General features: G+C 35.5%; 1 protein-coding gene across 6 annotated transcripts in view; it reads right to left on the reverse strand.

Annotated features, from left to right (window-relative positions):
* The window catches only part of LOC26515324 (polycomb protein PHO), a 49,655-nt gene extending 39,056 nt beyond the window's left edge, over nt 1-10,599 (reverse strand). For 2 of the 6 annotated variants that reach the window (XM_044717803.1, XM_032452742.2), the window contains exons 1-4: nt 10,440-10,599; nt 9,986-10,208; nt 775-931; nt 12-709 (exon numbers count right to left, since the gene is read on the reverse strand). In XM_044717803.1, the coding sequence (XP_044573738.1) occupies nt 12-709; nt 775-931; nt 9,986-10,139 (1,009 nt within the window). In that variant the 5' untranslated portion in view covers nt 10,140-10,208; nt 10,440-10,599. Of the gene's footprint in view, nt 1-11; nt 710-774; nt 932-9,985; nt 10,209-10,320 lie in introns of those variants that run through there. The other 4 variants (XM_032452744.2, XM_032452739.2, XM_032452740.2 and 1 more) reach the window with 4 other exon arrangements.
* Nucleotides 10,600-14,452: the final 3,853 nt, after the last annotated feature.

The following is a 14,452-nucleotide window of genomic DNA, read 5'->3' on the forward strand; positions in this document are numbered from 1 at the left end:
AATATAGTTACCTATGTTTTCACTATATGGGGACGCTAAGTTAGTTGTTTGAATTCTTTCCTGTATATCAAGTCCAAATGGCAAGGTTCTGTTTGACATATGCCCATCACATCCAGTATCACTTTTTAAATTATTTTGATTTTCTGACGTAATCGCCGCAGTATCTTCGCAGATAGTTGTTGATTTAGTATTTATATTTGAGTTCATATTATTTGTTTGACCTCCACCTTTCTGTTGTCTTTCCTGTTGTTCTATTATTGGAAGCGAATCCAATTTGGTCTGTAATTCTAATTTATGGGATTCAGGTAAAAATACACCTTGATGGAATAAGGATTCTACGCGAATACTGTCTTTCCGTTTTTGTACCACAATTTCATCTGTATACACATAATTTTCTTTCAATACTTCCGAATCGCAAATGTTTGGATCAGACCCAGAATATTCATCATCAGATGTTCCAGATGCCCACATTGTTACACTAAACTCTCCTTCCATAGTTTTTATTTGAACCTGTTTTTGTTCCCAGCGTCTTGATTTTCCATTTTGAATTGTAATTGATGTTTCCGATCCTAATAAAGTAGAATCATCGGCAAGTGCTGAGTTATCAATAGGTAAAGAATTTACCCCAGTCTTAACATTTTTCTGTTTTTCCGAGAAACTGTGGTTTTTGTAATATTTCATATCCATTTGATATCCAAAGTTATTTTTTCTAAAAAAAAAAAATATGTCGCTGTATTAACACATATTTAAAAAAAAAGATTCCAATATACTTACAATTTTGATTTAAACAATTCCGATGATTTTAATAGTTGATTGGAGTTAAAATTTATATTATCACCAAAATTGTCCTCTGATTCAAATCCAAAATCCAAACTTTTATTTCTGCATGCATTTTCGATAGCGCTTGGGGTATTATCATCCGGAATACGAACTATCTCAAGAAAATATATAAATGAGTGAACTTTTCCATACAAAACGAAAAAACGATTATAGTCCCGTTTTCCAAATAAATATTATTTTAGCTTTTAGAGTTTAGATTCCAACTCAAACAACACAGTAGGAAAACATAACATTCCCCTTTACGTTAATTTAGAATATTATTTTTTAAATTATTTACTAAATACACCCTAACTTTTTAACTAATACCAATATGCGTGCGTTTGACTCTACTTTAAATTAGCTACATATGTACATACATATACGCATGAAAAACCTTAAATCTAGCTTATCTACTGCGGTGAAGAAGGCTGAATTTGCACAATAGCCAATATAAGCTTTTCTTGTGATCCGGCACCGCCCTATGCTAACTTATATTTAAAACAAGAAAGGAAAGCTAACTTCGGGCGGAGCCGAAGTTGATATACCCTTGCAGTTCAGTCGCAGTCCGCTAGGTGGCGCCACGCATCTTATATTATTAGATATATAGCGGATCGTATATAGTCGGCCGATCCTTATGAAATTTGGCATATTGAATTATTTTGCCCAAAGAGTAATCTGTACCAAATCCCATCTTTCTAACTTAAAAAACACCAAAGTTATGCCAATTCCGATCGTTCTTTGACAGCTATAGGATATAGTCGGCCGATCCCTATGAAATTTTGTACATAAGATATTTTGGTCAAATATAACATGTGTGGAAAGTCCCAACCCTCTAACTTAAAAAACACCAAAGTTATGGCATTTCCGATCAATCAGTTATATGGCAGCTATAGGATATAGTCGACCGATCCCGGCCGTTCCGACTTAAATACTGCCTGCAAAGGAAAGAAGGGTGTGTGCAAAGTTTCAACTCGATAGCTTTAAAACTGAGACTAGTTTGCGTAGAAACCGACAGACAGACAGACGGACAGACGGACATGCTCATATCAACTCAGGAGGTGATCCTGATCAAGAATATATATACTTTATAGGGTCAGAGATGTCTCCTTCACTGCGTTGCACATTTTTGACCAAAATTATAATACCCTCTGCAAGGGTATAAAAACAAGAAAGGAAAGCTAACTTCGGGCGGAGCCAAAGTTGATATCGGTCTGTTAACAACAGCTGCAGCTTAGCATATTATAATTATTTTATATGCATTCTTTGGTGGCTGCTTGGCCCAACACATGTTATTCAATAAACTTTACCAAAACAATACTAACATATATTTATTTTTTTTACGAAAAATTCCCGAACAAAATAAGTAAATGGGACAAATATGACAAAAGTAATTATTTGCAAAACTTAATAACCTATTTTTTTTTTTAAATATGAAATCAAATTAAATCGAGCATCCCTTATTATTAAGGACTTTGACTTTATGTATTCGTACCTGGCATTGATAAAATTAAGGAATGAAGGATGGAATCATCCAATTTAGCCCATTCGGAGACAATGGCCCATTTTAATCCTAATAGGATGTTGAACTGTCTTCCATTGGCATAAACCTTTTGGGTAAGGATTCCCCAAACATTCTCAATTGAATTAAAGTCAAGACTGTTAGCAGGCCATTTCAACAATAGTATATTTATACCCTTGCAGAGGGTATTATAATATTGGTCAATTATATAATATATTAACTGCAAAGGCAATATTTCTGCAACGCAGTGAAGGAGACATCTCCGACCCTATAAAGTATATATATTTTTGATCAGGATAATCTCCTGAGTCGATATAAGCATGTCCGTCTGTCTGTCTGTCGGTTTCTACGCAAACTAGTCTCTCAGTTTTATAGCTATCGAGTTGAAACTTTGCACACATCCTTCTTTTCCTTCGGCCGGGATCAGTCGACTATATGATTGATCGGAAATGTCATAACTTTGGTGTCTTTTAAGCTACAATGATGGGACTTTCTACGGATTCTATTTTGGGCAATATAATTCGACCTGCCAAATAAGGATCATAAGGATCGGCCGACTATATCCTATAGACGACATATAACTGAACGGAAATGGAACAACCTTAACTGCAAGGGTATATTAACTTCGGCTCCGCCCGAAGTTAGCATTCCTTTCTTGCTTTGGTATCAAAAAATATTTGTGACTCTTCCTGCGTGAATTGTTCTTCTGGAATGTCCAGAATCTCCGTACAACTCATCTCCGAAGTCTACTAAATTTTCCTCCAACAACTCCACTTACTTGTCACAGTTCATAGTTTGATTTATAAACACACAAAAGAGTGTTTTCATTACTGACCCTCCACGAAAATTCCGAGAGAGGTGAATTTTTGTTTGACGACGTAGACCCGGACCATCTAAATTTAATTTTTTCTTATCACTAAAAATTATTTTCTTCAAAATCAAGTCTTGCCTTTTTATGCCTCGGAAGCAACTCAGGTTTCAGAAGTGTTTTTTTTTATATGGAAGTATTTCTGATAATTCTAAAATTTTCTGAACTCTTCTAGTGGATATGGGAAGATTCAATTGATACTGAATTTGGGATGAACTGATGTTTTCATTGACTGCTAAATGCCAAAATCTCTGCGACGGCAGCCCAGGAATGGCATTTTTTCCATAATTTTGGGGGTCTTTAAGGAATTATTCAATATTGATTTTGTTTCTATTGATAAATATCAACACTCCAATTACAATTAAACACTCCAATTTGCCGTATCGACAGGCCCGGTTCGCGGAGGTTCAGTATTTTCCAATTTCTTTAAACAAAAATAATTTAAAAGTCACGTAAACTCAAAATAACAAATAACAAGAAAGGAAAGCTAACTTCGGGCGGAGCCGAAGTTGATATACCCTTGCAGTTCAGTTGCAGTCCGCTAGGTGGCGCCACGCATCTTATATTATTAGATATATAGCGGATCGTATACAGTCAGTCGATCCTTATGAAATTTGGCATATTAAATTATTTGGCCCAAAGAGTAATCTGTACCAAGTCCCATCTTTCTAACTTAAAAAACACCAAAGTTATGGCATTTCCGATCAATCAGTTATATGGCAGCTATAGGATATAGTCGACCGATCCCGGCCGTTCCGACTTAAATACTGCCTGCAAAGGAAAGAAGGGTGTGTGCAAAGTTTCAACTCGATAGCTTTAAAACTGAGACTAGTTTGCGTAGAAACGGACAGACGGACATGCTCATATCGACTCAGGAGGTGATCCTGATCAAGAATATATATACTTTATAGGGTCGGAGATGTCTCCTTCACTGCGTTGCACACTTTTGACCAAAATTATAATACCCTATGCAAGGGTATAAAAATAAAATAAAACTTTTTCTTTGTAATGTAATTAAATGTTTTCCAATGATTTGAATCAACATTTTTTTTAAACATGTGGGGTTCTCCATCGAATTGTAAAAATATTTTAATTTGTCTCATTTAATTATTTCGTTCGCAAGTCTCGCCTTAGCATAAAATATAAAAATCTAACGATGCCTTACCAAGACTTTTGTTTTTTTGAGCTAAGATATCATGAACGAAGTAAAGCATAATGAAAAAATGAACAACAAGAAAGGAAAGCTAACTTCGAGCGGAGCCGAAGTTTATATACCCTTGCAGTTGAGTCGCAGTCCGCTAGGTGGCGCCACGCATCTTATATTATTAGATATATAGCGGATCGTATATAGTTGACTGATCCTTATGAAATTTGGCAAATCGAATTATTTTGCCAAAAGAGGATTCCATTGAAACTCCCATCCTTCTAACTTGAAAAAAAACCGAAGTTATAGCATTTCCGATCAATCAGTTATATGACAGCTATAGGATAGACGGCCTTATCCTTATGAAGTTTGGCAGATCATATAAGTTGGCCAAATTTCATAAGGATAAGGCCGTCTATATCCTATAGCTGTCAAATTAAAATGCACAGAAAGTCCCATCCTTCTAACTTGAAAAACAACGAAGTTATAGGATTTCCGATCAATCAGTTATATGGCAGCTATAGGATATAGTCGGCCGATCCTTATGAAATTCGACAAATCAGATTGTTTTTCCCAAAATAGAATCTGTACCAAATCCCATCTTTCTTTCTGCCAATTTCGATCTTTCTATGACAGCTATAGGATATAGTCGGCCGATCCTTATGAAATTTTTTAAATAAGATATTTTGGTCGAATATAACATGTGTGTGTCCCAACCCTCTAACTTAAAAAACATCAAAGTTATGGCATTTCCGATCAATCAGTTATATGGCAGCTATAGGATATAGTCGACCGATCCCGGCCGTTCCGACTTATATACTGCCTGCAAACAAAAGAAGGATGTGTGCATAGTTTTAACTCGATAGCTCTAAAACTGAGAGACTAGTTTGCGTAGAAACAGACAGACGGACATGCTTATATCGACTCTGGAGGTGATCCTGATCAAGAATATATATACTTTATAGGGTCGGAGATGTCTCCTTCACTGCGTTGCATACTTTTGACCAAAATTATAATACCCTCTGCAAGGGTATAAAAACTGTCCGATTTACTTTTTTCGCATACCATATAAAAAATAAATTCAAAACTATATTTATAAACTATTATACTCCATTTAGTAAGAAATTCTATTCATCAACATTAAATTAGTAAAGTTAGGGTGTAAGATAGTACCATAACTTTACTAATTTAATGTTGATGAATAGAATTTCTTACTAAATGGAGTATAATAGTTTATAAATATAGTTTTGAATTTATTTTTTATATGGTATGCGAAAAAAGTAAATCGGACAGTTTTTATACCCTTGCAGAGGGTATTATAATTTTGGTCAAAAGTATGCAACGCAGTGAAGGAGACATCTCCGACCCTATAAAGTATATATATTCTTGATCAGGATCACCTCCTGAGTCGATATAAGCATGTCCGTCTGTCTGTTTCTACGCAAACTAGTCTCTCAGTTTTAGAGCTATCGAGTTAAAACTATGCACACATCCTTCTTTTGTTTGCAGGCAGTATATAAGTCGGAACGGCCGGGATCGGTCGACTATATCCTATAGCTGCCATATAACTGATTGATCGGAAATGCCATAACTTTGATGTTTTTTAAGTTAGAGGGTTGGGACACACACATGTTATATTCGACCAAAATATCTTATTTAAAAAATTTCATAAGGATCGGCCGACTATATCCTATAGCTGTCATAGAAAGATCGAAATTGGCAGAAAGAAAGATGGGATTTGGTACAGATTCTATTTTGGGAAAAACAATCTGATTTGTCGAATTTCATAAGGATCAGCCGACTATATCCTATAGCTGCCATATAACTGATTGATCGGAAATCCTATAACTTCGTTGTTTTTCAAGTTAGAAGGATGGGACTTTCTGTGCATTTTAATTTGACAGCTATAGGATATAGACGGCCTTATCCTTATGAAATTTGGCCAACTTATATGATCTGCCAAACTTCATAAGGATAAGGCCGTCTATCCTATAGCTGTCATATAACTGATTGATCGGAAATGCTATAACTTCGGTTTTTTTTCAAGTTAGAAGGATGGGAGTTTCAATGGAATCCTCTTTTGGCAAAATAATTCGATTTGCCAAATTTCATAAGGATCAGTCAACTATATACGATCCGCTATATATCTAATAATATAAGATGCGTGGCGCCACCTAGCGGACTGCGACTCAACTGCAAGGGTATATAAACTTCGGCTCCGCTCGAAGTTAGCTTTCCTTTCTTGTTGTTCATTTTTTCATTATGCTTTACTTCGTTCATGATATCTTAGCTCAAAAAAACAAAAGTCTTGGTAAGGCATCGTTAGATTTTTATATTTTATGCTAAGGCGAGACTTGCGAACGAAATAATTAAATGAGACAAATTAAAATATTTTTACAATTCGATGGAGAACCCCACATGTTTAAAAAAAATGTTGATTCAAATCATTGGAAAACATTTAATTACATTACAAAGAAAAAGTTTTATTTTATTTTTATACCCTTGCATAGGGTATTATAATTTTGGTCAAAAGTGTGCAACGCAGTGAAGGAGACATCTCCGACCCTATAAAGTATATATATTCTTGATCAGGATCACCTCCTGAGTCGGTTTTTTTTTTTTTTTCTATCGTATCACTGAAAAAAATTTTTGTAACATTTTCAACAGAAAAAAAAAAAAAAATTTTTTCGGATAATTGAGAATTAATTTTAGGATTATAATTATTTTCAATATGCTAAATTATTTTTCGAATTTTTTTTACTGCGCTTCCATATCGGCTTGTGACGCAGATACTTTAGCATAGCATTTAATAAAATGCCTTTCCAAATTAATTTTTTTGTTTCCGCTTATTATTATATTACATATAATACATTGCTGCTCGCAAAGAAAATTTTCGACAAAGAAAAAATGCATCGTTCCACAGTCAACCATTCTGTCCAAAACCTCAACAAGAAGTGATTTCTTGCAGTGAAAAGTTTTCGGCAATCCAACAACAAAATGCCAGAAAAGTGTTGAAACTGTTTAAGTGTTATTAAACTACGAAAAATTGTTATTGTAATTTGCCTTGCCTATACTGGGAGCAGCACACGTATATGATTTTGCTCTACCCATATGACAGAGCAATCCAACAACAAAGGAGGAACGAGAGCAATGGGACTGGGCATCCCTGGTATAAATATACTATTGTTGAAATGGCCTGCTAACAGTCTTGACTTTAATTCAATTGAGAATGTTTGGGGAATCCTTACCCAAAAGGTTTATGCCAATGGAAGACAGTTCAACATCCTATTAGGATTAAAATGGGCCATTGTCTCCGAATGGGCTAAATTGGATGATTCCATCCTTCATTCCTTAATTTTATCAATGCCAGGTACGAATACATAAAGTCAAAGTCCTTAATAATAAGGGATGCTCGATTTAATTTGATTTCATATTTAAAAAAAAAATAGGTTATTAAGTTTTGCAAATAATTACTTTTGTCATATTTGTCCCATTTACTTATTTTGTTCGGGAATTTTTCGTAAAAAAAATAAATATATGTTAGTATTGTTTTGGTAAAGTTTATTGAATAACATGTGTTGGGCCAAGCAGCCACCAAAGAATGCATATAAAATAATTATAATATGCTAAGCTGCAGCTGTTGTTAACCGACCGATATCAACTTTGGCTCCGCCCGAAGTTAGCTTTCCTTTCTTGTTTTTATACCCTTGCAGAGGGTATTATAATTTTGGTCAAAAGTGTGCAACGCAGTGAAGGAGACATCTCCGACCCTATAAAGTATATATATTCTTGATCCCTATTTTTTTTTTTTGTACATAATTGTAAATTTTGTACATAAGACATTTTGGTCAAATATAACATGTGTGGAAAGTCCCAACCCTCTAACTTAAAAAACACCAAAGTTATGGCATTTCCGATCATACCATATAAAAAATAAATTCAAAACTATATTTATAAACTATTATACTCCATTTAGTAAGAAATTCTATTCATCAACATTAAATTAGTAAAGTTAGGGTGTAAGATAGTACCATAACTACCCAGCAATAGCGTTGGAAACGACTTTCAAAGAAAACACGGAACAACGGAGGTTATAAAAACTAATCGTATACTCGAGCAAAATATTTTTTGGGTGCATTTTCGTAGTCCAGGAGTCCCGTCTCCATCGGAATATTATTAAAAATATACTGATCTCACGAGGCAACAGACGAAGTTGTGTTTTCCTGTGTTATGTCTGCGCACGATTGGAGCCAGTCTTCTACGGAATTCGTTAATAAGTGTACGCGATAGTGTAAAAGTGTCGTAAGTCGTTTATCCCCTTCTTCAGAGCGAGCAGAAGATATTACAATCTCACGAGCCGAGTGCCTGTAAAATTTCGTCTAAAGCTATGAGTGTAATGAACAGCTACCAAGGCAAGGTTGTTATGCAAATTATTTTCAATACCTTTTGCTATTTATTGTTTTTCGCTGCTTATTTCGCTGTATTTTGGCTCGGAGCCCTCGCATCGAGAAAAAAATAAAAAACGTTTTAACGTTGTGAGTCTGTCCTATTTTTATGAACACTTTTTAAAAGTTAGTTTTGAACCGGTTCCCGATAAAGCTGTAGAATAGCGGCAGTCCTTGACAATAGAAGATATCCATCTTTTACCGTCTTCTACCAATTGATTTTATTCTTTGACCATCCGGTTTGACCTCAGACTCTATAAAGTATATACATATGTTTTTGATCAGGCTCATATCCTGAGTCGATAAAAGCTCAATTCTCAAATTATAAGCTATCGATAGTAAAACTGTTAGCATTTTTAGAAATAAATTGAGATAGACTTTGAAGATGTGTCTCTTTTGGTACCTTCAAGCTTTGGGGTCCATAAAGATAATTTGTTGCTATACTTAACACATCCGTATGATGATTCAACGCTCGTCAAACGCTGTGTAAGAAATGGTTGTCTGGTGGTCCATTTGATATGGAAACCTTCGTCGCTATATCTCGGATGACTGGCTATCCTATCTGTGCCAGTATATAAATCAGAATATTGGGCTCAGTGATTGGGCTGAATTTTGTTTTCCAAAATTAAATTACCCAGAATGTCGCTACAGAACCATGCTATTTGTGGGTGCCGATCCCTGCTGTTTGAATATACATACATACATACATATATGTATTTATATACTTTCATATAAACATACATATGTACATAAGAAGAAAAGAGGGATGTGTTCAAAGTTCGAGAGCTTTTAAACTGAGATAAATGTTCGTTTAGAACCTGAGAGACGAACTTGCTCCAGACTCAGGAGGTAATCCTAATCAAGAGTACATGTATGTACATACATATGTACTTTTTAAAGTCACAGATATCTCCTTTATTGAGTTGTAAACTTTTCACCAAAATTTGACTACTTTTTGCGAGGGTATCAAATGCCTTGTCGGTTTTGTGGTACTATTGTAGTTCAATATACATAGAAAGTAAAAATAAATATTACTTCTATAATACTACATATAATACTATACTACGACTATAATACAATAAATATAATATAAAATATCCTATTAAGTTTTTTGTATGTTCATATCATATACTCATATATGCATATTGACATAAGTACAAATAAAATCAGCAAACGGATGCTAAACTCACCATTTGGTATTCCCAAACAATTTTTTTTTTTTAGGTCTTCAAAATTCATATCATCCTCGTAGTATTCATTTTGAGCAAGTATTCCATATCGTTCGCAGGCCATATTATCCGTGTTTTTGGACATTAACTTTTGTACTATGCAGATCATAAGCATAAGATTTGTCGTATGCGCGCATGCACGCAGGCACGTGTTTTATGGAATTTTAGTTACTTAGTGTTACACCTGGATAATTGAAAAAATTGTTAAATATAACATCAATCCAAAAAAAAAAGTTGTGAACATATGTATGTATGAATGTTTTTGAGTAAGGCAAAATGCATAGAATATTTATTACGTTTAAAATTTCATATTTGCGAACAAATTTAATGAGTGGGCACATATATTTCAGTATAGTGCTTTTTAGATTTTTCAAATTCGTTTTTTACATACTAAAACTGTGAAAAATTTAACCACCTCTTAGTCAAAGTTTTTTGGTAGTTCTATCTATAAAAATATATTTTCTGTTTATCTTCCATAATGTTTTTCTAGTGTGACCATACTAGGAACACAAAAACACAAAATGATGACTGTCAATATAACAATGCATAGTTAGAGAACTTTGTGAAACAGTGGACACGGGAACTTTAAGGTCAGATGTAATTTAATCGTACCACTTAAACACTTTTGGCAAGTGAAGGTCTCAATAATACAGTAAAATTTATATCGTGAATGTAATAAAAGCGATGGCTGTATACATTTAACCTGCAACGTTTGTTAAATTAAAAATTTAAATAAAATCGAAAAGGACGTGACGGATTGAATTGTGTTTTATAAAGTAGTACTATTTTTTGGCTACAGAACCGTTGGCAGTGCGTTTGAAACGCAAAAATCAAACTTAACGTAAACATGTTACTGATATTTGCGATGAAACAACAACTTATCATCTTCTTGTAAACTTGTACCTATTTTACAAATTAAAAAATATATATATATATATAATAAAGATCTATTTAAAATCCTTGCTAGATGAATTGATGTTAGGGTAAGTTTGCGTTTGTAAACACAGTCATGTCAGATGCCTATGAGGGAGAACGCCTAGACACTTTCAGATTTTACATGTTATTCCAGGTACAACGCCGAATTATTTTGTTATGACCAGCTTCTGGTCCTACGGTCCGCCAATCGGCATGGGTCTGGCTCCGGCTAGCTCATCCAGGGCCGTCGTTTCCCTGACCCTTCCCATTCAGACCGCTAACAATAACAAACATCCAACACATACCAAACAGCATGTGTTATTTAATTGTTTCGGGAAATAGCAAACCGTTAGCTTCTAAGGCCGCTATCGGAACTCACAGCATATTTAGAAGTATAAATAAAGAATAAGAATAAATATATATAAAATAAAAATAAACAGAATAAAAAAAAACACAGAATAATTAATTAATTATGACATATATACCAACACACAAATAAATAGGTATTAAAACTAGAAATAAATGATCAATACATCTATCCCACAAAACTGTTCTCTCTTAATATATATATATATCGGATTTCAAATCGCGATCTGCTTTCTTCCTTTATTTCTTCCCGGGTGGATTCCAAACAGATATATAAAATAAAAAGGCCTCTCTCCTAGCCTGTCTTCCTTCTTTGGTGGGCCATATCAACACTTTTGGCCGGCTTTCACAGACATTCCAGGTCCGGCTTTAATCCAAGTAAGGCGCCAAAAAAACTGCGGCGCCAAAATTGGTGGGGGCGCGCGAATCAAATATTTGAGAGATTTTTATTCCCAAAAAGAAAAAAAAATACGCCAGGCCTAGCTTAATTTCAATGGCCTGGCTTCTTCTCCCGGAGATGCGAGTCTGGTCGGTCCTGGAATGAAGAAGCCCATTAATTACGGCTCTCCTTCCTGGACCGACCTCTTACCTTAGATTCCTGCCGATCCTGCTTCCAGCCTCCGTATTCTTTGATTTCCTTCGATATTTTATTCCTTCTTATTTCTTGAGGTGTACAATAATAATTCCTTTACTTTTCTTTTTTTTCACACTCGCACTGCTCGACCACTGTCTTTTAAATAACCTTCCCTTCAATTTTCGCCTGGCATGGTCATTCGGATCGGACCGTTGTTCCAGACCCGATCCGTCCCGGGTCATCAACCCTCCTATCCAAAATTTCCCTGCTTGGGACTAGGTGGCAGCCCTGCGCCCCTTTACCTTCACTAGATGGCAGCCCTGCGCCCTTTTACCTCCCCTAGGTGGCAGCCCTGTCCCCGATTGTTTACATCGGCCACAACAGCCACATTAGCATTTAACGCTTATTAGCGTCAAATGATAATGGAAATATGGACGATTCAGCTCTACTTCTTGGATCAGACCCATGCTCAGGAGGCGGCTCTGGACCCTATCTTCAGCGCCCAACGTGGGAGACGACCCCTCGAACTCTCGATGTCACCATGGCACTTGGCTTCTTCTATCTGCCGGCGTCTTACTGATCCGCAAGTACCTCCATATTCACTAGATGCCTGATTTATGCTTTCCTTTCTCTTCCCGTCACCTTCCCGTTGGTCGTTATCTCCTCCATTTCTTATTCGTGTCACTGTCTCAGATCCTTTACGTGGAAAACTCCGGTCTTTCCGTCCAGATTATCGACCTCATACATGTTTTCGCCGATCGGCCTTCGGATACTGCTATTGGCATTTTTATAATTTAATTTTCTGTGTTCCTTACCTCTTGGGGGGAAACAACAGTTTTTTTTTTTTTTCTGACTACGATTTTAAACTGGTCTCTTTTTGGGCCAGATCGAAGCCTTATTTAATGCTCATTGGCATTTTTATTTATAATTTAATTTTCTGTGTTCCTTACCTCTTGGGGGGAAACAACAGTTTTTTGTTTTTTGTTTGACTACGCGATTTTAAACTGGGCTCTTTTTTGCCCAGATCGCAGCCTAACCTGAGTCTCTTACCACAGGGGGGAAAACGTCAGGGTGTCCCGAAGGACCACATGATAAGAGGAGCCCCTTATATAAAGGTGTACTCCAATGAGTTTTCAAATGAAACCTTATTAGTATAGGGGCTCCTCTTATCAAGTGATCCGGCTCGAAGGACCAAATGTTAAGAGGAGCCCCGTAAATACTCGTGATACTCCAATGAGTTCCTTTTTAAAACTGTTTTTATTTCTTACAATTCTCTTACAAGAAACATACATGAAAATCTTAAATCTATTTAAAACTACTTATCAACGGACTGCTCGCTGACATGCTATGTGACCCTTTCTTAAGTGCTTCAAGTGCACCACATAAATATTTGGATAGACTGCAGGAGATCGTCTTTCAAACCATGCTGTTAATCACTTATTCACATGGGTCCGATCTCCTACATTCTATGTTTGGAATTTTTATCGTGTTCAATGCTTGAACATTCTGCAAAGGGCCACAAAAAAGGTGTACATTTTGGATATTTTTAAATTTGTTTTCTTCAATATTAGAAAACTATTATTATTATAATTGTTCGATGACAATATGTCGTTAATTATATAATTATATTTTAGAATGTTAAATATTTAAACATTGTTTAAGTTATTTTATTAGCTCCCATGTTCAACTTAATGTTTGAACACAGGCAAACGGCGTATGCAGCCGATTTACTAGCGCCACCTATGTGTCAAATGTAAAAATGTGGTGAATTTACTAGCGCCATCTACATGTCAAATGTAAACTGTGGTGAATTTACTAGCGCCATTTACATGTAAATATTGACATGTAAAAAGATCGGTTAATAATGAAACTTGACAGGATCATGTAGAAAACTTTTGTCGAATAAAATGATTTGTCAAAGAGTGCTAGCGTTCGCAACTATAAATACATGTAGAAAAAAACTTGAAAGGATCATACCATTAGTTTGCCTGTATTAATTTTTTTTAATTTTAAAAGTTGGGGATCACAATATAATAACCCGCGAGGAAACGTATTATTCAAATGTGGTAGTGGTAATAAAACCACTCTTAATAATGGCTCCCCCACCCTCTTCACCACACACCACACCTTTACACATATCGACCTCTCTCTAGCTGAGAGAGTTCCCCTGAACTATACTTACACTCTAAATGGACAATTGAAAACCACCTCTCAGGTAGTGACCACTTCCCAATCACAATCCAACTCTTTGAAAATATATCAACGGACTCCTCCGTCATTAAACCTAAATTCAACATTGAAAAAGCCAACTGGCCCCTCTATCAAAAATTTAGTAAACAATTTTCCGACGACAGACCACTCAGCCAACAAATAAACCAAGAAACTGCCCACCTTTGTGCCATTATAAGACACAGTGCTCATTTATCCATACCACAATATCACCCAAACTCACCCAAACAAGTCCCCTGGTGGGACACCGATCTACAAACACTAAAAACAAAAAAAAAATTAGCCTGGCGAAATATGTGTCGCAATATTAATACAGCCAATATAATAGCTTACAAAAAGGCCAA

Source organism: Drosophila ananassae (genome assembly GCF_017639315.1).
Source record: "Drosophila ananassae strain 14024-0371.13 chromosome 4 unlocalized genomic scaffold, ASM1763931v2 tig00000071, whole genome shotgun sequence".
NCBI classification, from domain to species: Eukaryota; Metazoa; Arthropoda; class Insecta; order Diptera; family Drosophilidae; genus Drosophila; species Drosophila ananassae.